This window comes from Haliaeetus albicilla, chromosome 4 (genome assembly GCF_947461875.1).
Source record: "Haliaeetus albicilla chromosome 4, bHalAlb1.1, whole genome shotgun sequence".
Classification (NCBI taxonomy): Eukaryota; Metazoa; Chordata; class Aves; order Accipitriformes; family Accipitridae; genus Haliaeetus; species Haliaeetus albicilla.
The window spans coordinates 40,982,100-41,006,745 of NC_091486.1; the positions used below are offsets into that span (position 1 = coordinate 40,982,100).

At 46.1% G+C, this 24,646-nt stretch overlaps 1 protein-coding gene across 1 annotated transcript in view; it reads right to left on the reverse strand.

The window, feature by feature from the left end:
* Positions 1-11,041: 11,041 nt before the first annotated feature.
* ABCA12 (ATP binding cassette subfamily A member 12) overlaps positions 11,042-24,646 on the reverse strand; it is a 90,272-nt gene continuing 76,667 nt past the window's right edge. The window contains exons 44-54 of the mRNA XM_069782050.1: positions 24,033-24,192; positions 22,412-22,680; positions 21,542-21,752; positions 19,795-19,904; positions 18,607-18,751; positions 18,346-18,480; positions 16,875-16,978; positions 16,517-16,609; positions 15,956-16,061; positions 15,089-15,226; positions 11,042-13,575 (exon numbers count right to left, since the gene is read on the reverse strand). Coding sequence (XP_069638151.1) covers positions 13,456-13,575; positions 15,089-15,226; positions 15,956-16,061; positions 16,517-16,609; positions 16,875-16,978; positions 18,346-18,480; positions 18,607-18,751; positions 19,795-19,904; positions 21,542-21,752; positions 22,412-22,680; positions 24,033-24,192 — 1,591 coding nt within the window. The 3' untranslated portion in view covers positions 11,042-13,455. The remainder of the gene's footprint in view (positions 13,576-15,088; positions 15,227-15,955; positions 16,062-16,516; positions 16,610-16,874; positions 16,979-18,345; positions 18,481-18,606; positions 18,752-19,794; positions 19,905-21,541; positions 21,753-22,411; positions 22,681-24,032; positions 24,193-24,646) is intronic.

Below are 24,646 nucleotides of genomic sequence, written 5' to 3' on the forward strand. Positions count from 1 at the left end.
GTTACATGATTCACCATGTAATGGGGAAGCAGCGTGCAGAGGGAGGCAATTCCCTCAGGTCTCACAAGTCAGTCATTTTCCTGAGGGTTAAGAGAGTCAAAGCATCTGCAAAAAGGGGGTGCCTCTCCTCTTGTCCAACCAAATATGGAGCATATCCCAAAACCACCACGTCCTGCCAGGAAAGGGTGCTCAGCTCTGACGTGCCGAGCACCCACAGCAAGTGACAGGATGAATCCGCTTCAGCAGAAGACTGAAAAAAAATGGGAGGAGGTGCAGCCTCACGCTTTGAATTCCCTCTTTCCACGAATGTCTGAATCAAAGCCTTTTACAGGCTTAGTTTGCTCCTCAGGCTGCCCCTCTGGGGCCAATTTTGCCACAGACCCAAAGCCCTCCGAGCTCACTGTGGTCTCAGAAGCATCGTGGGCTGCGGTGCCGACTTGAAAGACATGGGACTGCTAAGATCAGCCAGCGCAGTAATTGGTTAGGACCATTAGACTAGCAAGTTTTAAGATTTCAGATATTGAGGGATTTGATCTCCAAAAAGAAATAATAATAATAAAAATACCTCTATTATGCTTTCAGACTAAGCAGCACAGTCAGCATTGCATTACACGGCATTAAATTATTAGTCGAGTCTTGATAGCAGGAACATCTGCTGGTGTTAAACATGGCATTTTTAATTAAAGGCAGCAGCAGAGAAGCCTGTGGTTCATTGGTTCTGCTTCTGCCGTGCAAATTGTTAAATCCAAAGGGCACTTGTACAAAAGATTTGGTCAGAGCACATGCTCTGGACGTGGCGCTGCAGAGGCGTGAGTGAAAAAGCAACTGAGCTGACAGGTAATTTACACCTGGATCTGCTGGGCCCATCACTCAGCAGGATATCTCTGTGAATCCCTAGCTGGGTCAAAACTGCGGGGGATTTTACAAAATTGAGATCACCCTTCTGTTTTTTCCAGAAGAGGGAGGAGAGGGGTTTCCAGCAGAAAGGCAAGTAACAGAGAAAAGCAAAGCAGGAGGAAGCCCTATGCCCAGCAATGCAGCTGGGGACCACATGCAAACATTTTCTTCAGCGGCTGCTGATACTCCCCTGCTCCCAGCCAGTGCTGGGGTGCACAAATGGATGACAGACCCTCCATATCAAATGGTGCCCCCCAGGAGTTTTACCTTCCAAAGGAATAAAGGTTTGAACAGGGAATAATTTGCACCCGCTGTCAGCTGCCCACCCTGACTCCTGGCTCTAAGCAGGTCAAGCAGGACCAAAAATCCCCACCAGACCTGGGCCAGGGATTCGAGCATGGCTGGAAAGTGCCCAAAGCCGCCAGCAGCATGGATACATCCAAGAAATACCTGTGTGGACAGAGCCACCAAATAAAATAGCCTTCTTGCCCTTTTCCACCTACCACTACCCCAAGGCAGTCCCACAAGCCTGGGTCAATGCTAGGCACTCTCCTTTGAAGGAAACCAGCATTTCTGTAAGAAAATCCAAATTTTAAATCTGTTTGCAAAAGGCCAAGTCCTAACTCAACTTGGCAGATGAGCAGAGATGAGGAGCAGAGAAAAGCTCTCATCTCAGGGTATGGATGGCAGAAACGTCAGGCCCCACGGACGTGCGCGGCTGCCTTCCCGTTGGCATGGAGGGGGCCAGGATTTCCCTCGATGAGCCCCACAGATGGTGTTTGTTTGCTCAGCCACGATAACAAAAGAAAATATTTGGTGCAATCTGCTAGCAGGCAGAGGCAGACATATGGTCGGTGCGATGCAAGTCTGGATGCTCAGGAAAACGCAGTCAAAGCTTTGCAGCGGCTTTTAGATGTGGGATTGCCCTTGAGTTCAGTGGGATGCAAGTCCAGGGAAACCTTTGAAGAACTTGGGTGCAGGCTTTGTACAGTGGCTGCTGTGGCTTGAACCCTCTTATTATTAGCCCCACTCTAATTAGTCCTATTATACTATTCCTATTGTACTAGAGTTATTATAATTAACCCATTTTAATTAATGTGAGCCTCAGCTCTGGCTCAGCACTTGGAGAAATTCTCCCTGGTTTGGTGACTCTTCATCTGGCATGCACAAAAAAGGTTAAAAGCGATGGAGGCAATTAAAGGTAATTGCTTGCATGTTCGGACATGGCAGAGTCAGGGTGCGGGTGCAGCATCGTTTTTGTCCTTTTCACCTGTGATTTACAACCCTGTTGTTCAATGTATCCTTGCAGTATCAAGCCTGTGGGAAATCTTTGGGCCACCCCAAAACACACAATCCTTTTTATTTCCCTTTTAGTTAAATTTTAAAAACCCAAACCCTAATTCTTCTGACTTCAGTTTCCCAAATATCAAGGCCCATTTCTTAATCGGGACTAACCCCCGGCTAAGACAGTGCTGGTGACATTAAAGGTTTTGGCAAGGGTTCGTGGCTGTGCTGAGGGGGGTGATGGGGCAGCGGACCACAGCTCCAGAGCCACGATGGGGCTGTGACACACGCGCCGCAATGGGACCCTGCATCTGTTTGGAGTCTCCGTGTCCATCCCATCCTAAGGGAAAACACTGAAGGCAGCACATGCTCCACTGTAAACATTGGGGTTTTTGGTGTTGTGGGGTTTCTTTTAAATGAAGAAAGCACCATCACTTCCTTTCTGTCAGGGTGCCTTTGTCAAGATTTAATTCCCTTTTACACTGTATGTCTCCTTTTGAAGACGCACAGCCGAGTGTCCCTTTGAAGCCCTTGCTTTTAAATTTACTTTTCATTGCCGTGTGCTCCATGAGGTTGGCCAGGGATCTCCACACCATCAGTCAGGGCTCAGCAGCTCCAGTTTCATCAGGATAAAACAGATTACTTGGACCGCGGGTGCTGTGCTTATTTCGGAGAGATATTTGCCATGACTTGTTAACAACAGACCTGCCTCACTTCGAAGAATTCAAGTTATTTTGGGGGGGTTGAGTAGACACCCCATGGCTATGCCCAAGTGCTTAAGGGCAGGGACTGATGTGTCCAAGCACCAAGATGGGGATCCCTGTAGGGTGAAGATCCATCCCCACCAAATTCAGAAATGCTTTGCAGGGAGAGAGGGGGCCACCTCTCTATTCCTGGCATGAGCTCCACAGCCAAAACACTGGGTATGGTCATACTGGTGCCTCTGCCAGCCATGCCCTGGTGCATGAGCAGCTCAGCCCCACCTTTTAGCTTGGAAAAAGTCAAATCAGGAGAAAAAGAAAATGTATCAGCAAGGAGTATTGCTGGCATTTCTGGAGAATATGAAATGCGTGGGTAATGCTCCCTTAATTTAAATTAAAATGCTCCTTCCCTAAGCCTTCCTTCAAAAGGCAGGAGCAGAGGGCTCCAGCATCCCACAAAACCCATGCCTCACGCTATTTAAACGTAAAAGACACAACTGAGCTGCAACTAAAAAATTAAGGAAAACCATGGGGTCACCACAGCGATACATGGATGCAATGCAGTACCTGGGAAATGCCAGCCCTGGCCCCTGCACAGGGGCTGGAGGAAGGGATGGGGGGTGGCACAGAGACCTGCCCCTCCAAAACATGTTGGAGACCTCCTGCTCTTGCTTTTCCGTATGTGCCGAGTTAGCGTGTAATCACAAGACAGATTTTGCTCAGCTGCAGCTTGGCCTGAACCATTGTACACCCTCACATGCAGCGTGCATAGAGCATTTTCTCGACTCACTTCCTAGCAGGAGGAAACTAAGGACAAAACCCCCAGCACATCTATATGTGTTTACAAGTAAGGGTATATATTTTGTAAATAGGTAAGAATATTCTTTTTTCTATGCTAATCCATACCAAATCCAAATTAACACGGTAGCAGTTCCTAGTGATTTATGTTGTTATAATAAATAACAGCAGCCGCGTGCCGCTTAGCTGATGATTAATGATCCTTATTTACAGTGTGTTCAGCTCAGGTCTGCAGTTTACACTTGCAAACATCAAAGGAGAGTTCAACTTTCCTTTTCTCCTGTATTTTGAGGCCACGTCGTAAATCCTGTACGAGCAGCCTTGACGGCTGCATTTTAATCCACAAAAAGGATTGCTATAAACTGCCAGAAGCAATGCCAATCTGACCCGAGAGCCACGGGGGCTGTTTCCCTTTGGCCTGGGGGGGCAGGTCTGGCTTTGCCAGCCTCTGCGAGGAAGAGTGCCGAAACTGTGGCAGCAACTGACACCATCGCACCCTCCCCTCCGAGTTATCAGGGTCTGTCACTCGAACGTACCATGCTGTAAGCGCTAACCCCTATTTTTGTGCTCTGATTTTCTTATAATCCCTCCTCTTGGTTTATCTTTGAGGCAACTGAGATGGTTTGTGAGCTCCTCTGCAGAAACCCTCCCCTCCCAGAGCCAGTGCACATCCCCTGCCCTGCGCCCATGCTTGCTCCATCCCACTGCCAGGACCCCCCTGGCCCTGAGCCATCCAAGCCCAAAAGGTTCCTTTTTCCTGCTTCACCACACAAACAGGCCCTTGGGGACAGGAAAGCCCAGTGGCACGGACCCTCCTCTTTTCATTAGATCAGTGCCGAGCACCAGTGAATGTCACAGCCTGGGTGGATGGAAAAACAGCTTCCCATTTTTTAAGATGATTTCAAGGACTCGTATAACCACGTAGGCTGGCATGCTCCATTACACGGGCCAAGCGATCTCGCCTGGTAATTTCTGCTTGAGCCAGAGCTCAAAAACACCAAAGGGATTGGGAGGGAAATACAACACAGCAGCTTTGATTTATCAGGATGAGCCTGATGAGTAATACGGAGACTTAGCAGTCCTGGGATGACACCTATCTCTCCCATTTAACTTAGCCTGAAAAGCAGTGGTATATTGTTCAAAGGGGCACTATATTAGTGTCACATACGAGCTGATTTCAAGCACTGAAATAACCCCATGTAGGATATTCACAGGGGAAAAATAACCCCTGTAGCATCAAGAGTCTCCAAGGGAGCTGTGGAGGTTTCTTGGGGGTCAGGGCTCTCATGGGTCAGGGCTGAAGCCCCACTAATGCTCACCCAGTAATTACATTTTTCTGTACGCTGACAGAATTATGTCATTTCGGCACATGGGATTTCTGGAACGTTTGCAATATGAGCTCTGTCTGAAACTGCATCCCTCAGCTCTGCTCTGCCTCCACCGTCAGCAAAGGCAGGGCGACAGGCAGGGAGCAAACCGTCCCATCCCTGCTCCAGACAGCCATGGCTGAGCCCTTTCCAACTGCTATCTCCATCCCTGCAGGCATCTGGGGGACAAGCTCTGGCACATTAAGGACCTTTGAAGGTTTGGGCTTTTTTTGTTTGTGTTTGGGGTTTTTGTTGTTGTTGTTGCTGTTTTTTAGAAGACCTTTTCCCAATTTAAAACTCAAGCTTGATGGGAGAACAGTTCACAAGCAGCCTTCCCAAGCACAGGCTTGTACCTCCAGTGTGCGTACACTGCCTAGTTTTCAGCCCAAAACCTCCCAGTGAAGGTCCCCATTGCTGCAACCCCGTGGTATTACCTAATCCTGCCCAGTTTCACAAACCCCAGTTTATAACCCAACCCTGAGGAGCAGGAGGCTCCACTTAACCCAGCAAACCTCAGTCAGCCAGCCAGGATGATTTATAACAAATATACGAGCTTTGCCTTTGCTGCCATCCACTGATGCGTGGCAAAGAGCTGTTTACAGGTAAAAAGCCAAAGCTGCTTGCCGAGTCTGTAATGAGGGTGGTCAAATGCTGAAGACATAGAAAGCAGGTTAAAGGAGAGGCCTCACTGCCCATGTGAGGGAGGAAACCCATACAGCCGTTCTGCATGTTCACACAGAGGGTTATTGCAGCATGAAGCACCAGCCCATGAGTAAACACTCCCTTTGCAGCGCTGCACTCCCTGGAGAAGCGTTAATAATTTCTAGGGAGGCTCTGAAGGCTAATAAAAAAAATGAATAAAGAAGTCAGCCCAAGCAATCGCTCTCTTCCTCTTCCACAGCAAGCCTCGAGCTGCCCTTGTCTGGCTGATCAGGTGCAGCTCTGATTTCCTGGGTTCCTGAAGCAGAACAGATTCAGCAGCATTGCAGCCTGCTTTGCGGTGATGGATGGGAATTATTATAATTGTTAATCTGATTAAGCCTGTGATCTCAAATTTTGTTTGTCTTACTGACATTGAAGGTACTTAAAGAAACACTTGAGAAGGAGCATATGAAGATGTATGAAGCACGTGCTTCTGTGCATCTATCAGTATTGATCTTCGGGCAAGGTGATGTGATTTTGCATTAAAATTGGATCCCTAGGTTATCAACACACACCAGCCCTCAGGCTGGTGGTACAATGGGCAAAGAGGAGTCTTCTCCAGCTTTGTTTTCTCTCTTTGATGGGATTTTAAATAGGAATTTTGGGGGAGCAAAATGTGGTCCCACAGCCTGCTGCAGTCCAGTGCAGTCAGGGCTTTGACAGGGACTTCAACCAAGGCTCCAAGCCAAGGACCGCACTCCTGGCTTGCACCTGCTGCATCTGGCTGCTTTGAGGGTGTTGTTATGCTCAAGATTAGAAGTGGAAAAGTATTTTGAGTTCCTATACCTCACGTAACTCCCCAGAGATGGCTGAGGAACACCTAGAAGTACTCTGGTGTTCCTAGCATTTCTAGTGTTTGCATTGTTAATTTTTTATCAAAGTCACCTCAAACGTTTTAGCTTCCACGGTTCCGGGGAGCAGGGTGTGTTCAGTCACTGCAAGAGGGAAACCTTATGTATAAAAAAGTGTAAACATCTCTTACCTTTCAGAAGCACCTGGATCTTAATTGCTTTCCAGCTCAACATGACTTGGCAATGTGTGTTTGCAGCCCAGAAAGCCAACCACAGTCTGGGCTGAATCAAAAGTAGCATGACCAGCAGGTCAAGGGAGGCAATTCTCCCCCTCTACTCTGCTCTTGTGAGACCCCACCTGGAGTACTGTGTTTAGCTCTGGGGCCCCCAACATAAGAAGGACCTGGACCTGTTCAAGTGAGTCCAGAGGAGGGCCACGAAGATGATCAGGGGCCTGGAGCACCCTCCTATGAGGACAGGCTGGGAGAGTTGGGGTTGTTCAGCCTGGAGAAGAGAAGGCTTCAGGGAGACCTTATAGCAGCCTTCCAGTACCTAAAGGGAGCCTACAAGAAAGCCAGAGAGGGACTTTTTACAAGGGCACGTAGTGATAGGACAAGGGGTAATGGCTTTAAACTGAAAGAGGATATATTTAGATTAGATGTAAGGAAGAAGTTCTTCACTGTGAGGGTGGTGAGGCACTGGAACAGGCTGCCCAGAGAGGTTGTGGATGCCCCATCCCTGGGAGGGTTCAAGGCCAGGTTGGATGGGGCTTTGAGCAACCTCATCTAGTGGAAGGTGTCCCTGCCTGTAGCAGGGGGGTTGGAACTAGATGATCTTTAAGGACCCTTCCAACCCAAACCATTCTATGATTCTGTGAAACACTTATTAGAGAAAATTGCTGAGAAAAAGCTGAAAATGGTTTCTGTGTTTCTTCTCTGCCTTGCTCCTAGGGGTGGCTGAAGATAAAGAAGAGGCAGCCCTTTGGGGTTAGGTTACCCTGCTCAGGTAAGGGCCCTGACGCAGCCTGGGAGCTTCTCCAGGCTCCCACTGCAGCCACCCAGCAAAGAGAGGATCCTTGAGAAGGTGATTCAGGGCTTTTTCTGTTGAGCTCCATCCCTTGCGATCCTTCCAAAGCAGATCTGTCTGCAAAGACTTTCCACCACTGGCCCTGGTATGCTGAGGCTGTAGGAGCAAAAGAAAAAGCACTCACACAGAGGTGCTCAAAGCTGGGACTGACACCCTGAGGAGCACTGGGTGCCCTGTGCAAACCATCACCCTGCTCCTAGGCCAGGCTGGGCCACCCCAGGAGCTCTTCCCCCAGTAGAAAAGTGGACCACCACTTGGTGACACAAACCCATGCAAAACTCCTTGGGAGCCCTCATGGATGTAGGTCAGCAGGCAGACTTCAGCTCTGTGCTGATGGTCCTCTCAGCACGCGCCAATTTGAAACTGCACTGGTGTAATTAAGGTACTCTACTAATTGGATGTGCAACCCTAAGGGAACTCCTTTAATTGCATTTCAATCTGGTTGCTATCATTTTAACTTAAATTCATTGCTGTCTTGCATAGGATTAACCCAATTGGGTCTGGTTATGGAGAGGCATATCATCCTGCTTCCTCCTCCCCATCGCATTTTGGACGCGCTTCAATTTCTTAGGCTCTGGCTGTGAGAAAGCCGCTGCACGTTAAAGCAGAGGGCTGTGTAAACCCCCTTTAGCTGGTAACTGGGACACAGACAGCAGAGGGCTGAGAGTTCACCTTGACCTGCTAATGGAGGTAAAAAACCTCAATTATTACCCTGTCTCCACTTGGATTTTATCTCGTATGTGTTACCATAAATTCTGTCGTGCCCTGAAGCTGCATTCTTTTGTTTCTTTGGAGTCAGTGAAGACCTGAGCTCTTTCTAAGAGATGCTTCATTTCTACCCAACGCATTTGTCTGTAGTGAAAGACCCACTGCTTAAAATTCAAGAGCCTCCATCAAACTGGAGGCTGGGGCAGATGATCAGATTGTTGCTTTGAGCCTGAAAGCTTGTGGGAGCGCTGCCATTTATTTCTGTTATCTCCCAGTACGGGGCCCTCAGAATTGCTCTCCCTGCCAATGGCCTATTTCCAAAAGTCTCTTCTAGCAGCAGTTAGCGATGAAGTGGGGGGCTGCACCCCCCAGGAACCGAGCGCTGTGGGGAGGCGCCTGGTTTCAAGCTTTGCTCCATGGGGTCGCAAGCACAAGCTGTATTTTTTCTTCACCCTGGGCTGAATGTGGCCACTGTGACTCGCCCCTACTTTGGCACATGCCAGCTTTCAGGTGCTGCAGGATTGTCCCATGACATGGGTCAGGTCCCAGTCCCAAAATACTGATACCCCTTGGGGTGGTCTTGTGCAGCTCCCCCCATGCCACAGACATTTTGAGAGGCCTGGTCTGGCCAGCAATGGGCTGTGTCCCCTACGTGGCTCCAGCACTGCGGGGCTGATCGTCTTCCCTTGTTACCAGTGCTGCGTACGCGAGTAGTGTGAAGAGCAGAGCCAACAGTAAGTTAGCGCTGGCTGTGTCCCTTAATAATGTTGTTCTTACTATTTCAGTGCCATCTTCCTTATCTCCACCCTCTCCCTGAACAACTAAATTAATTAGAGTGATTTTTTTTTATTTAAATACTGTTGTGGAATAATAATTTTGGTGATTTTTTTTTTGTCATTCCCCACTGCTTCTTTTCTCTGTTGCGCTCTCTTTTAATACACTGTTGATATTTTGTTATAGCTATGCAAGATCACAGCTGTTGTCTGAAAAAAAAAAAAAAAGAAGAGAGTAAAATCATGCTATGTGCTGTTGCCATCCAACAACCATTTTTCTTCCTTCACCAGCTCACAAAAGAACCCTTCCCCTATTAAGTGCAGGAGCATACATTTTTCTTAGCTTGTAAAAAGCCAAAAAACTTCACAGTGGCTTCAGTGAAGCTGCAGCAATGTAAGGAACCCAAAGCCCCTACAACAGGCTGGGGCCCCATCCTGAGTTTGTTATGAGGTCGGATCCTGCAAATGCTGGATCCCAAGAGTGAGTCCGCAGAGGCAACAGGTCTGTGAGCACCACCCGCTCCTGTGCCGTACTTACTAGTCACCGAGTTATGTTGACCTGGATGCATTCATTTGACCTGTAAACGTGTTTCCTGATCCGACCCAGTAATAAAACCACTCCTGCAGCTCTCATGAAAGGACAAAAAAATCCAATTAGACCCTAAATTTATATTTATGGTACCGGTGAGGTGTGAGAAAAACATTGCTTAACGTTGGCCCTTCTGGACAGCTTTCCTCGGCCCCTGCCTGACCTTTTCTGACCCTGCAAGTTAAGCCCTCAGTGGCCATTTGCATGGAGACCGAAGCTAAGCAAGGATCAGGCTGGAGAAGTGCCGTGCTCTCAGCAGCACCGCAAAGTGATAAATGAAGGAGAGCCAGGGTGGAGATTTGAATCGTCCTCTCCGAGTCCACAGCTCCAATTACAAACCTGATTTGAATCAGTCTCGCAATCCACATAACCAATTATGAAATTCCTCCTTGACTCCCTGGACTTGTTCAGCGATTACACTGCATATACCTTGTGTCTGTAATATTTTAGAGAGTTTTTAAATTAAGCTCGGTTAAGGCCCATGCAGTTCCAATTTACACATACGGGCTGCTCTGGCAGGGCTTCCCTGTTGCCTCAAAAAGGGGTTATTAGGGTGGCTGAAGTGAGATTGCATTGAAGAAGTGAGATGAAAAGCTTGTTTCACCCCACCCCAGACTGCAGCATTCATCTCTGGCACCCGGAGAGGTGACGTGCAGGGCTACGCAGAACGCTCCTCTGTCCCTTCCTGGAACGCCAGGGTCAGGGTTTTCAATGATCTTATCTCCCTGCTCAGACCAAAGAAGGGACCGAGCTTGTTGGCTGCCTGGCTTGTTTTGAAAGCAGAGTCATGTAAAGCCAAAATTTCTGAGGGGATTCAGAGAGGGCTGACTACAGGGGGCACCTGCTATTACACCCGCACATCAGCGGGGTGAAGATCACCGCAAGAACCGAAGGTAGGGGAGCGTCCCCACCCTTCCCCTGACATGTACAGCCTGCTCATGATCTTTGAGACAGATTTTATCAGTTGTTTTCTTAGTCAGGGCTCTGTATTCCTGGCCACCCCTGGAATCAGGATGAACCCTCCTCGGGGAGACAAAAGGGCAATGAGAAACCTGGAGCTAGTGTTCCGAAGCAGGATACATTAGCTTCCACGTTTTTTGCCCCAGAATCGAGCCCAGGGTGTGTCCTACCTCTGAAAGGGACAGGTTGAATCCGTGAGGCTCTGCAGGGAGTAGGAGTATTTGTAATATGGCACAAGAGGTAGTTCAGCCCCTGGTGATGTTATATACAACCTCCTTGCCAGATGCTTCAACCCCCTAAACAGTTGTAACTGCTTCTCCACAGGTTTCAATTAAATTCCCTGAAGTATGTAAAATTTGGCTTGTTTGGACCAATATCTACAGACTTAATTGCAATAGCAGATGTTTTATTTTTACCTGCAAGTGAAAACAGGGAGTGTATATCATGGCCATGACACATTTCGTGTGAAGCAGATGTTTCTATTAATGCCAGAATTGGGTGAAAATTCAAAGGATGCTTTTTTGCTTTTTTTTGAAAACTATTTTACCCAGTTAAACTGCAACTTGAAGTATTCCAATGAATCACTTCCTTTTTTTTTTTTTTTTTGATTAGCAGGCTCTAAAGGAACAAAAGAATAGCTTTGTATCAGTCTCCCTCAATTAAATGTAAAGTACATCTGGACAGAGTCTGAAGATCCATCTTTCACTGGCAGTTGCAAAGCCATCAACGTAATAAAATAATACTCTGATTGGTATTACAAGACAGCATTTAAATCATTTGCATTCATGCTCTGAGTCCTTTGCAGGGAGCAGAAGCCCTCCACCATTAGAGAAAAGCTTAATTTTGTACTGTGATCTGTATAAGATATGCAATGAAAATGAGAAAAAAAGAGCTTTTGCAGAGCTGGAGACATAATAATAGAAGCTACAATGAATGTCTGGGCAGCTTTTTCAGTTACTTATAAACTGCAGGTGTCAAATGCACTCTGGAAAGAAGCTGAATTCCAGTTTTAATTACAGTCAGCAGGTTGAGGCATAATTCAAGGCTTGATAAAACCTTCGATCCGCAACAGAACTCCTGCTATCAGTAAGAAGTTTACACCAAGATCAAGGAGGAAACGTGACCTCCTTGCAGCAGCTAAACTCTGAACTTCAGTATCCCACTGTAAAATCCCAAACACCCTTGATATTTAAAGTACCTAATCCTTGCGTGATTATCTCAGCAAGCCTTAGCATCAAATGGTAACTGAACTAGTAAAACCACTCTGATGGTCAGGGTGAGAAAGATGTGTCATTGCAGCTTTCATCTGAAGTTTCCTTTGGTCAAATCAGCTTCGGGAAAAAAAAAAAAAAAAAAAGGGAAAAAAGCCCGTCTGGCTGGAATTGTGCATGTGAACCCAAAACTGAGTACCATACAGGCCTTCCCAGATGTTACAAGGTAAGTACGACCTGGCTTTATTGGCAATCTCTTTTACCAGCAACAGTAAGTTTATTGAGCTCAAACAGTTTAAGTTCATTATGTGCTTGAATAGCACCACGTACATCAATGACCCAAAACTGAGTCTTTGAGGCCTTATGCTGATACATATAACAAAGAGCAGTATTAAACTATTCTATCTATTAATGATTCTGGGGGAAAAAAGCAGGATGTGCGTGCTGGTGTCCTGAACTCAGCTGCTAGGGGGCTGCTGCTCACAGGTAGGCAGAGGTCTGCTTTAAAGCCAGTGGGCAGAGTCTTTGAAGGAGAAGCTAATTATGCCTCGTTATGTGGGAAAACACAGCTCTAGAGTTACAGGGGCAGCCTCCACTCAGGTGCTGAGGAGGAAGGTCACTGACAAGGAAGCAGAGAGGCAGAGCTGCCCAGGAGAGGGAGGTTTTCTGTGCAAGGGAGATGCTCATTGCTTTTACTCTGCTTGGGGAAACACAATCTGATTAAGTAAACTTCTTCATATCAGCAGATTCAACAACTCTACCTGCCTCGTACCATTCTTCTGCTGTAGTGAAGAAGCCCTGAACACCAGCCAAAAGGAGAAAGGGGCTGGTTGGTGGAATGATCTTCCGTTGGTTACCAAGATCCAGGAACTGCCTGGGACTGGAGGAGTTACACAGAGTTGGAACAAACTACGGGAACAAACCAAAACCATTGGAAGTGCTGACTTTTAAAATAATTCTATTCGTACTGACATAACCCACACATACATATATGCTTTATGTCATTACCAAAGATGTGATGGCCCCCACCAACGGTATATGTGACTCTCAGTATGTAACACCTATGTCCTCACAACACCCCTGTGAGGTAGGGCAAGGCCATGAACCCCATGTCACCAGTGGGGAAGCTGTCAAAACTGAGTGACTTTTTCGTGGTCACTCAGAAAGTCTGTTGCTGACCAAGGAGTGGAGCCTGGGCTTTCAGAGAGGGCAGCCGTGGGGCTGTGTTTTTGTCAAACACCCTGCACTGCTGACAGCTCCTCTGCTCCATCACAGCCATTTCTGCTGTAAGCAAATGGCCACGAGCAACAGGTGATGTCAGCTAAGCCTCACAGGCATTAAAGTGATCATAAAACAAGAACTGGGGAACAGGAAAAAAAAGAACCTGTGGAAAGACCAATCTGATTTGTAACCAAATGCCTACCATGTTCCTTCTAACAAAATAAGTGCATATAAAAAAAAAGTACTTTAAGGAAATGGGACTTTTTATCCCCACCATCCCAGAATCATAGAAAACAGGGCTGGAAGAACCCCGAGGGGCCATCAGGTCTTTTCCTCAGCTTCTATCATCCCCTGTGGTTGGATCCCTTCAATAGATGGAGCTTATGGTGCTATCTTGACTACTTGTGTCAGAGCCGTCCAGTGCCACATCAGGGCCTGCATCCGAGCCATCAGGATCTGCTTGATCTTTAGCAAAGTTGATGAAAACCTAGAAGTTTAAAGGAAAACATTGTGTGACAAGTATGTGACAGCATAAATAATTTACAATCTGAATGAATATAAAAAAGGAATGGCTGTTTATTTGACTGTGAGCCTGGAGAGAGTACTCAGGAATGGATTCATGCTGGATTTGAGAAATGCAAATTGATAGGATGAGGCGTATCAGCTTTAAACTGAAAGAGGGCGGATTTAGATTAGATGTAAGGAAGAAGTTCTTCACTGTGAGGGTGGTGAGGCACTGGAACAGGTTGCCCAGAGAGGCTGTGGATGCCCCATCCCTGGAAGGGTTCAAGGCCAGGTTGGATGGGGCTTTGAGCAACCTCATCTAGTGGAAGGTGTCCCTGCCTGTAGCAGGGGGGTTGGAACTAGATGATCTTTAAGGTCCCTTCCAACCCAAACCATTCTATGATTCCATGAAATGTTGGGCTTCCATGGGCTAACGCAAATAAATGGATGCTCCTGTACCGCTGAATCAACAGCTGGGATGCAAAGCTAGACACTCCTGTACAGAACCTAGTTGTCCTGCAGTTCATGTTTCAAAAGTACTAGTGAGCTAATACCCGTGTGGTGGCTCGTTTTGATCACGGTGTAATACAGCTATATTATTACTTTATAAACCCATCTGTCTATATATAATTGACATCTGTGCATGCACAACTGCACATTATATAGATAGGTATATATAATCACACGTAACAGTCTTCATTTGAACAGTATCTAATGAATACATAAAATATTCTTACTAGAACGCTACCTGCACATTTGCATATACACAAATCCAAGCTGTCCTCCCACGAAACATGACACGGGGCTTCCTGTGGTTTGCCTGCCCGTTTCTCTCACAACCACTGCCCCTTATTAAAACAGTATTGAGGACCTCTCTCTTCCCCCAGATCTCTATTTAACAATTCAGAGGATTACAGAGCTGCAAGTTTTGCTCCTCTCTCTGGGACAGACCTAATATATCAGAAGCTGATGCTCAACAGGATGATTTCTTCTGGATAGTCCTTGCAGCACCCCTTCAGCTGATGTGTTTCCTACAAGATTTTGATGCCGATGGGAATGTTCTTCCAAGGGAAAATGGAAGGAACTTAGCCATGAAGCTAAGTTTGGAGTAATGCTAAATGAACTTACAACCTAAATACAGTACAAGAAAGAGCGAAATCAAGTAAATTTCCAGGACTGGTGGAAAGCCTAGCACTGAACTCAGGGGTGATTCATAATCCTGCCCTTCATCCACACCCACGAGGCTGCTGAAATCAGCAGGGACAGAGGGAAGAACAGATCCTTTATGCTACAGGCAGCTTTCTATGTGCATTCTCCTAGCACCAGCACAGGTATCTGGAGGCAGTAGCACTGATAAAGTATCCCCAGGAGGAATATAGATGGAAATCCCTTTCAAAATGTAGTCTATTGTGTGCAGCAGTCCATTATGTGTAACCATCACTCTGCTCCCTTGTTAACAGTTTTAAATGGATGGCCACACATTTTTAATTCCTTACCTCCTCTAACGTTGTTTGACTCACTGAGAAGTGCCTGATATTGAAGGCTGCTTTGCTGGCTTCCAGGAGATCAAATATATTTGCTACCCCTCCTGCAGAGACTGGAACGTGATACTCCACCATGTTGAAATGCCGATCCTGTGGGAACAGGAACGATGGAGTAAAGTTAAGAGGTTGCTGCCTATGAAGAGCCAACAGGTCTGATGGTTGTCTGGCTCAGAACGAAAGCAAAGAGGAGCTGAATGATGGGAGAGTGAAGGGGCAGAGGGTGTGTTCTCCCCTGCTGGCTCCTAAAGGTGAAGAATATTATTGTCCAGTATTGACCTGTGTTTCCCCGTTGAGAGTTTTTTGTGGGTTTTGTGACTGGGAGATGATAACTAAGCCCCAGAGCTGGAGGCTGGAGGGTAGTGGTAGCATTTTCCAGCTCCAAGTCTGCCATTTTGATTAATGCAGAGACTGGGTTATGGACAACGGATGGGATTTGTGACTCAGTTACTCCGGTTTTACAGTTATTCAGTTACTGGAAGCACCCAACCATCTCATTACCTACTGAATATGAAGTGAGTCTCCATGCAGTCCAGACTTCAGTGGGACCATTCCCAGGGGCAGAGGGTCACCTAACAGCTGCCTTATAGGATCACTGCAGCTGTTTGGCTGAAGTTATTTAAGCCACCAGGGAACTTGGGTGCTCCGGTCCTTGGACGATGTTGCTGATAGCACTGACAAGTGTGCGTGTATGAATCCCTTACACTCTGAGAGTACGCATCTATGTGCACAATATGTTACAAGATGTCTATCTTGCAAGATCCTCTTGGTTAATTTGAAGGCATTGAGAGGGCCCTTCCTGAAAGCATTTGTCCTGCTTACCTTCAGGCATGTGTTTGGAAAGTGTGACTTCATGAACTCTGTCAACATCTCAGTGCAAACTGTGTTGCTATTTAAGTGCATCTTCACAGTGAATCCTCTTCCAAACCTAGGGGAAAAAGAAAATCACAATTAACACAGTAGAAAAGAGAAACAGATAAAGAAAATCCTTTGAGAGTGCTGCACAGCCTCTTTGGGGAAATCTAATCCAGGCAGAGTGCAGCCTGAATGGGGTCAGGGTTGTTAACCTGCAGTGAAACTTAATAAGAAGCCGAGCTATTGTGATAACTAATAAAATTGAAGCTCAACCCTAACATGTATTTCACATTTTCAGCAGTGAACAGATTACTTTGGGGAACACATCTCTGGGAAAAAAGGCTGTGAGAGAGTAGAAAGTGCATTAGTTAACAGAGAATTTCAATGCTGTAGTAAGAAACATAAACCAGAAAATGACGTTATTTTGATGCCCTGTTAACACAGGTCTCATCTTCTGAGCCCTCAAAGCTGTAGGTTACTAACTCCATATGCCGTTCAGTAAAAGTGAAATAGGTACATTTTACTGACCTGCTCTTGATATGCTGCAAAGAGCCAATGCACTGAAAACTCCCATTCACCATAATAGCCAGCCTGGTACAGAGGGCTTCACATTCTTCCATGCTGAAAAACCAACCAAGAAACTCTAATAAGTAAGTCATTCAGAAGGTATAAAAAAAATAGTTATTTTAGTAATCTGAGAGCATTATTGATCTTCCCTAAAGTGTTGTGACTCTGTGGGCACCCACATTCAGCCACAACAAACTCCCGAACCTGTCATAGTTCAGTGCCCTGAAATTCTGCAAGGACCAACAGGGAGCGTGAAGGACAGGCCTCTCCATACCTCCTGCAGATCCTGACACTGGAGGCAGAGCCAAACCAGCCCTACCTGTGGGATGTGAGTATCACCGAGCATTTGTTCTGCACTTCCTCACTGATGATTTTCCAAAGGTGGCGTTTAGCATTTGGATCCATTCCAGAGCTTGGTTCATCCTATTGGGAAAAACAGGACTGAATGTAAATTTGCACTCAAAATCTCATCTTCCTAAAACTTGTGCTCTTTTTAGGTTCATCATTAGTGTTATGTTTCTTACCAAGGACCCACAGGAGAGCCTACACTGGTGCAGATCCAGGAGAAGGTTTATCTTCAACTGCATTATGGATTTGACTGAGACATCCTATGCTCCCTTCAAGCAGAAGCAAGTCAGCTTGACCAAGACCTCCATCCTTGCTGCCCTTTGGAGCTGCACAGCTCCCTGATGACTGGTGAGAACTCTCAACCTCTGTTGGACTCTAGAGGAACTGACTGGCTGTGATAGCACCACCCAAGATCAACCCTACTGTGCATTTTATACCATGGCATTTTAAATATCCATAAACACCACAGGCATAATCTCAGACAAGAAGCTATCAACTGGCACTTGGTTCCCACATCACCTGTGTTTCGCCTCCTTCTCATATGCTGAAGAAGCAAGTGTTGCATTTCTCCATTTAGAAAGAAAGCCAGAGATGAAAGATGGTATACTATCTCCTGTCTTATGCATTGCTGATAAAATTGTTAGCCAATTTCTGATTGACAAATTGTTATTGTTGAGGACAATGCAGAAATAAAACAGCTTGGGTTCAGGCAGCAGTCTGTACAGAGGAAATTTCCCCACCTTCTATTTGTATTGAGATTTTTTATCTCACAAAAGCAGCTAGAGCACTGGTATATGTGATCAGAAGTAAAGGCAGCAGTGCTGGGCTCGATACAAGTTGGGGCAAGGGAGATTTATGTCCACTAGGTATCAAATTTAATATTGGGAAACCTGCTCACAGAGCACTGCACACATTCAAAACACAGCAAGTGGAAAAACTGCACAAAAAGGTATATTTTAGCAATGGCATATCTCATGGAAGAACTGGAAATTTCAAAGTGAAAGACAAAAGGGGAAGCCAAACCTAGAAAAATAGTTTTATGTTCTAATCCTGAGGGAAGTTGCTCCTTTGCTCTCCTATAGATTTGGAGCCTTGGATGCTGCTTTTCTTGCAAGACTCTGCAGATTAGTCGATACAAAAAAAACCAAGAGCGAGCTGGGAACAAGGAGAGTTTAATTGGCAAATACAGGATCTATTTTAGACCTCTGAAAGATGCTAACAGAGAAACTGGCAGACTCACCACTCTCTTATGCCCTCAGAGAAAATTTGGGTGCTTGCTGGAATCTAAACTTTCCTCTGATTCATATGTTGTCAGGCTAAGTGTGGGCATTTGGGGCGTGTCCTGTAAGCTGTGCCTGAGGAGGCTTTGCTAGACTGTCAAAGTACCCCTGCCAGCCCAAAGATCTGCCCATCTTTCCCCCAACAAGGCCCCCATTTCTCACCAGCAGCAGAATTGATGGATTCCCAATGAGAGCCAGAGCAGTTGACAATTTTCTGTTGGTGCCATAACTGCACATAGAGGTGACTCTGTCTTTGTAGGCCATCATATTCAGCCGGTGGAGAAGCTGGAGTACAACCTATGGGAGCAAGAGTCCAGGCATAAATTACCCCACACATATCTATTTATTGAAAGACTAATTATATCAATGTAAAGGCTCTCAGTAACAGGAAAATGCTTTAAGTCAAGCCCCAGTGTTACTCACTCCTTTGATCTCTCTCTCTGGGATGCCGTGGAGCCTAGCATAGTAATACATGTGCTCTTCCACTGTCAGCAAGTCATCCAAGGCATCTTCTTGAGGACAGTAGCCAAAGAGTGACCAGTGTGCCTCACTAATGTCATTCAAGGACCTGTGTAAAGAAGTTGACAAGTCATTTTAAACACACTGAATTGCCAACACACTCTGGAATCAGACAGGAGAGAGAGAAACCCTTCCTCCTGCTTCCTACTCCCTTCCCTAACCCTTGAAGGAAAATGCTATGAATTTGCAGACCTTCAGCTTTTAGGCCCTCAGTTCTGCAAAGGAAGAATTGTATTTTCAATGTCTGTTAGCCACGATGTCTAGTACATCGCTTTCCAATTACTGCCAGCACTTCAGATGGCACAGCTGCCACCAAGCCAACTGCAGTTAAAGAGCGCTTTGAGATGAGTCCTACTGGTCTCCAGATACTAGCTCAGAAATGGGATCACACTCAGCTGAGGATCTGAGTCTGATCCCATCTGCAATGGAATGAAGTGGAAGAAACACCACTGAGAACAGCAAAAGTACGACAGTGTCCTGGGTTCAGCTGGGATAGAGTTAATTTTCACAAGAAGCTGTGAGGGGGCACACCCAGGACAGCTGACCCCAACTAGCCAAGGGGATATTCCATACCATATGACGTCATGCTCAGTATATAACTGGGGAAGCTGGCCGGGTGGAAGAGGGATCATGGCTCAGGAATGGGCTGAGCATCAGGTTCCGGGTGGTGAGCAATTGCATTGTGCATCACTCGCTTTATATATTCTTTTATTAGTATTATTGTTATTATTACTTCTTCCCTTCTTATGTTGTCCTGTTAAACTGTATTTATCTCAATGCATGAGGTTTTACCTTTTTCTTCCAATTCTACTTCCCATCCCACCAGAGGGGGAGGAGTGAGCCAGCAGCTGGTTGGTGCTTAGTTGCTCACTGGGCCTAAACCACAACAGACAGCAAAATGCAGACCCCCTAGGGAAGCAACCATACCATCTCCAAGGGATGAAATTCCCTGCCTTATTTATCTTTGCACTGTTTTGAATGTTTTGTTTTGTTTCAGACTTTTACATTTCTTTTCCTTTGCCATCCAGCCTTGAAAACTGTTCTCAGGCTGATTTGTTCACAGGCCTTCCCCAGAAATCACATCCTCCATACCCAGAATGATCCTGAACCCGCAACATTCCACTGGATGCTCCAATATCACCCGTCAACATCTTAAAGATGGTCGTCTTTCCAGCTCCGTTCACACCAAGCAAGCCAAAGCACTGGGTTGTGGGAAAGAAAAGGAGAAATGTAACCATGCTGTATTTATACTGCAGAAATATTGCTCCAAGATGAGTGCTCAGTGCATCTTGTCTCTTCTTTTCTCTGGACCCTTGAGCAAGATGAATTGCAAGAGAGGCAGAGGTACTCAGAGCATAGGAACGTTATAATGGAGGTTGTTTATGGTGCAATATACCGCAGCTTATATTAGGACCGTTTGTTTAATATGGTGAAGAATCAAGGATGTGTCTCTAATAGAGTCATTCCTTTTACTGCACGGTGCATTTCTGCAGCGAGCTCATCTGACAGGCCAAATCCTGATTATCTAATTTGTGCAAAACCTCCCATTGACAGGAACAGAGCTATTCATAGGAATGAGGTGAGTGAGGTTTGTGCTGTCATTGGTAAAACCTTAATGCGACACCAGATTTTTGTCAAATAATCTCACTAATGCACTACATTAATAAGATTAAGAACTGGCTCCCTGTAGTGCAGTTCAGTATCTCATGCTACAATCTATGTTTTATTGCTAAGGTTGGAGATATGCAGTTGTGTGTTGCATAAGCAATCGCCATTGTGCTGATAATTACTATTATTTTGATATTGTTAGTACAGATGAGCTGATCTGAAAATCCTCATGTGCTGGGCCCACTGCAGATGCACAGCATCGATCTGAGGCTCTTTCCCACCTTGAGGTCCATGCAGGGACAGTATCTGTGCACAGTCTGCGGTGCAGGGCCACGGCCTCTGCTGACGGATGGGGAATGGCATCCTAAACCCCACCAGCATCAGGGTGACTTTTGCCAGAAGTTAGAAACCTCAATGCCAGCTGTGGCTTTGAAAAAATCCTCTGCCAGAAAGATCAGCACCAAAGTCTCCACATTCCTCCTGCCCAGCACCCTACGTCCTTCCACCTCAGTGGGATCCAGGCGATTAAAAAAAATGAGGTACCAAGGATTAATTCCAAGCTTCCCCTGTGCACAGGTGCACGGCCTGAGGTAGAATCTGGTCTCCACTTTCCTCTGGATCTCAGAGGTGCTCTGTGTGCTCCTGTCTTTTCTCTTCTCATGAGTCAGTGTTATTGCAGGTAACTCCACTGACATGACCAAAGAACGTTTTTTTCTTTAGAGTTAGTTTTAAGTCCTGATTCATGAAAATGTGTCTTCAGCTGAAGTGATTTGTCTTTCCCTTATGGGAAAATACAAGCAGATAAGCCTGACTCACTGTCTCCCATGCAGTTTAGGTGAATAATTGCAGCTGGACAAATTGTGCTGTCTTCATTTACCATATGGTAATCCACAGTGACCCCCCAAGACTGCGCTGTCCTAGGTGCTGTACAAACACAGCATGCAGACATTTTGCTCTGAATACAGCTCCATCACTGTCCCATCCACCTTTCCTCTTTCTAGGGCATTCAAACTGTCACTTGGTGTCCCAAATCCACCAGGAGCCTTTCATCACTACCGTAACCCCAACAATCAACAAATAAGGCAAACAAAGGGGTCAGAGCAGAACAAACCATCACAGTTGTGCTGGGACAGTGGCAAGGACTGGGAGAGAAGATGACAGTGGGACTGTGGATCTGTTCCAGTTTCCCTGCCCAGGGTAGAAGGTGCCTGCAGCCTTTTCCCTCACTTACCTCTCCAGCAGGAATCCCGAGGCTGATGTTTTTCACAGCCACAATGCGTTTGTGAGGAAGGTGGTAGACCTTTGTGAGATTCTGGAGCTGCACCACGTCAAAGTCAGCTTTGCCAGACTCCACCCGGTTCCTCTCTGCCTGGACGTCCCCATCCTCTTCAGCTGCGGGTGGCAGAAGTGATGCTTTCCCATGTACTTTGTCAAACAGGAACCTACAGGGAGGGCAGAGAATGAACCTTACCCTCTGGCAAGCAGACAGCAGTGGGCCTGTGTGTTTGGGATAGATACTAAGAAGCCTTCCTATGAGATCCCAGGGCATACAAAAAATACTCAGAAATACAGACAGTTTCTATTCTCTCCTGATATTTGCTCCATTTTGGGAATTTAAAACTCCAGTATTCTCTTTCTGCCTAAATTTTTTTCTCTTTTTCAGCAAATATTCTGAGCTGGAGCACGTCCTGCCTTGTGGACACACTCATAAAGCAGGTGACAAGACTGTTCTCACTCCTCCCTGTGTGCACCCAAGCCAGAGGAGATGGGGAGATTCAAACAGAGGAGGTTGTCAGTGGACTGACTGTTCTTACCAACCAGCTGAACATCAGGCCACCAAACCCAGAGCCCTGAAACAAGGGCCACAGTCTCAGCCAGCAAGGACTACCAAGGGACTCCAGTAACCTATGCTTCTATTATTTAATACTCTAATTACTGGTAGGTACCAGGACTGCTACCAGAGAAAACTTACTCCACGTTTGCAAAGTATCTTGGAAATTTATTGGCTTCATAATTGACAATGATGGTGCAAGAGCACAGAATTAAGCCACTGAACACTGGCCTGGTCTGTTTTCATTGCGAGACTCCAGATATTACTTACTGTAGTATGTTGTTCCAGACTCTCTGAATTAGCCTGTCGTGAACCATAAGACGAATGGCAAAAAACACGGTGCCCTGGATAAACATCGCAAACAGCTTGGATGTGGTCTTGTCCAGCTCAAAGGTTTTGTTAGGGTAGTCTACTCCATAGGCTTTTAAGAAGCCCAGCAGCGCCTGATCCTGCGACAGTTCAATCAAGCCATAGCCAAAGCAAAATTGTGGGAACAGAAGGAACACATGCCTTAAGTTTTCAGCGAGATCACGCAAGCCCTGAAAAGACACCAAAAAGTTAGGTTTCACACAGTCAGTCACTGTTTTTATTCATGGAATAAATTCATAGGTTTTACTGTGGGACTGAAGTGTAACAATTACATTGGGATTTACTTGTGTCTCAGAGCAGAGATAAATTGAGAGCAAAGAGCTCTGGAGACAGCTCGTTTCACAGGCACAAGGTCAGAGAAGTCAACAGGTAGCTCTGAGGTTGTGATCACCCATAGTAAACAGCAGTCAGCTCCCAGTGCAGTCCCTCACTGCTGCTCCAGCCACCTCACCCTGGGCATGCAGCGGCCTGAAACCCACCTGTAAGCCAGAGCTGAATCCTGCCACTGAGCTGCACTGTGCCTCCCAAAACTACACAGGTGCCGTACCAGCCCACTGTGGAGCACAGCCCACTCCCCTGGAGCACTGTCCTGTTTTCCTTGGACAAATGTCTCCACAAAGCACAAGATTTGGCTTGAACGGACTTAGAAGGCCTTTTCCAGTTAATTCATAGCAAAACAGCCCAGTGCGCAGTCTCATGCTTATGAACTCTCATACAGAGAAATTTGGCATGTTTCTGGCAGAAGAAAGGATTAGAGCACACAGAAAAGTGGAGAGGCAGGAAAGAAACTGACTCCCTGCCACTGGGGCACAGAGGGATAAAGATGATCATAATTGCACATCCCTAAAATCCAGGGCATTGCTAAACAAGCACTGTCCAGCTAAAGAGAAAAATCCAACCCAGCTATTGTTTTACAATGTAATTGCCCTTTATAAAAAAAAAAAGAAAACTAAACGTAAGGTGTACATTTTATCCCAGGGATATCTCAGTTTAAGAGAAGGCTTTAGTTTAGGGAATCATCACTCCCTGTGAGTCACTTTTCATCCTTGCAGGGAGAAGATGATTGCATTACAGATCTAGATAACACACAGACGGTGCTGGGCTTAATGCAGCACGTCAGACTCGGCAATGACATCGAGTTGTCACTCTCCACTCTTGCAGTTTGTGCTGCAAGAACTTAGCAATGGTTCGAAGCCCCTATCAACTGTTTATCAAACATCTACAACCACCTCCTGCCCTTCTTTGCACGGGCAGTTTTCTGCCTCTCTTTTTGTATTCTCCCCTCTGTCACCACAATTTCCTTCTTTGCTGGGGGTGCAGATTTACAGACAAGCAAGATTCATATTTGACTCATGTCCTGTCTATAGGGAACCCCATTAAGTCCTGCAACTAGTGTCCTCTGCTTGGTCTACCTCAAATATCTTGAAACCAGCCAGCTGCTAAGGACCTGATCAAAGCCACCAAACTCAACAAGAAGCCTCCTGCTGTTTCACCAAGGGGTTAGTATTAGTAGGATTCCTACCTGGTCCGTGGCCTTTTCCTGGGAGAGCAGAAATACAACTGAGTGAGTAATAATGGTATTGATGCCAAAGAACAAGTTGACACAGACATAAACAATAAAGGCCATTCCTGTTTCTTTGAAAAACCCAGCCAGCAGGTACATCCATGAAAATGTTGCAAACCTATAAATTGCCAACAGTGCAGAGAATACTATGGTAACTGAAAGAGCAATTGAAAAGAAACAACTAAAGACCTCAGACAACACAACAGTTCTGTTTTGGCATGTGACTAGATTTCCATATTACAGGAGCTTAAAGAAGGAAAAATGGCTTTGTATCTGTTACAGTTTGGACAAAAAGTTTATAATACACACTTCGAACATGGAGCCCCGAATGAAGGCAGACAGACTGGGCCTGGAGGATTCAAAGCCAGGGAGACAGTTTTGCTAAGTTTTCCTGAATTGTGCTGCTGTTTGGTTTTGGTTTTTTTTTTTTTCCCTCTCTGATTTCGAAATGCTTCTGTATCTTGAACTTTGCAATAGTTCAGTAAGCATCTGCTTCCAGCTTGGGCTGTCAGTGTGACCTTGAATATTTCATACCCTCACATAGAGTTTACTTTGAATAAAGCAGGCATGAC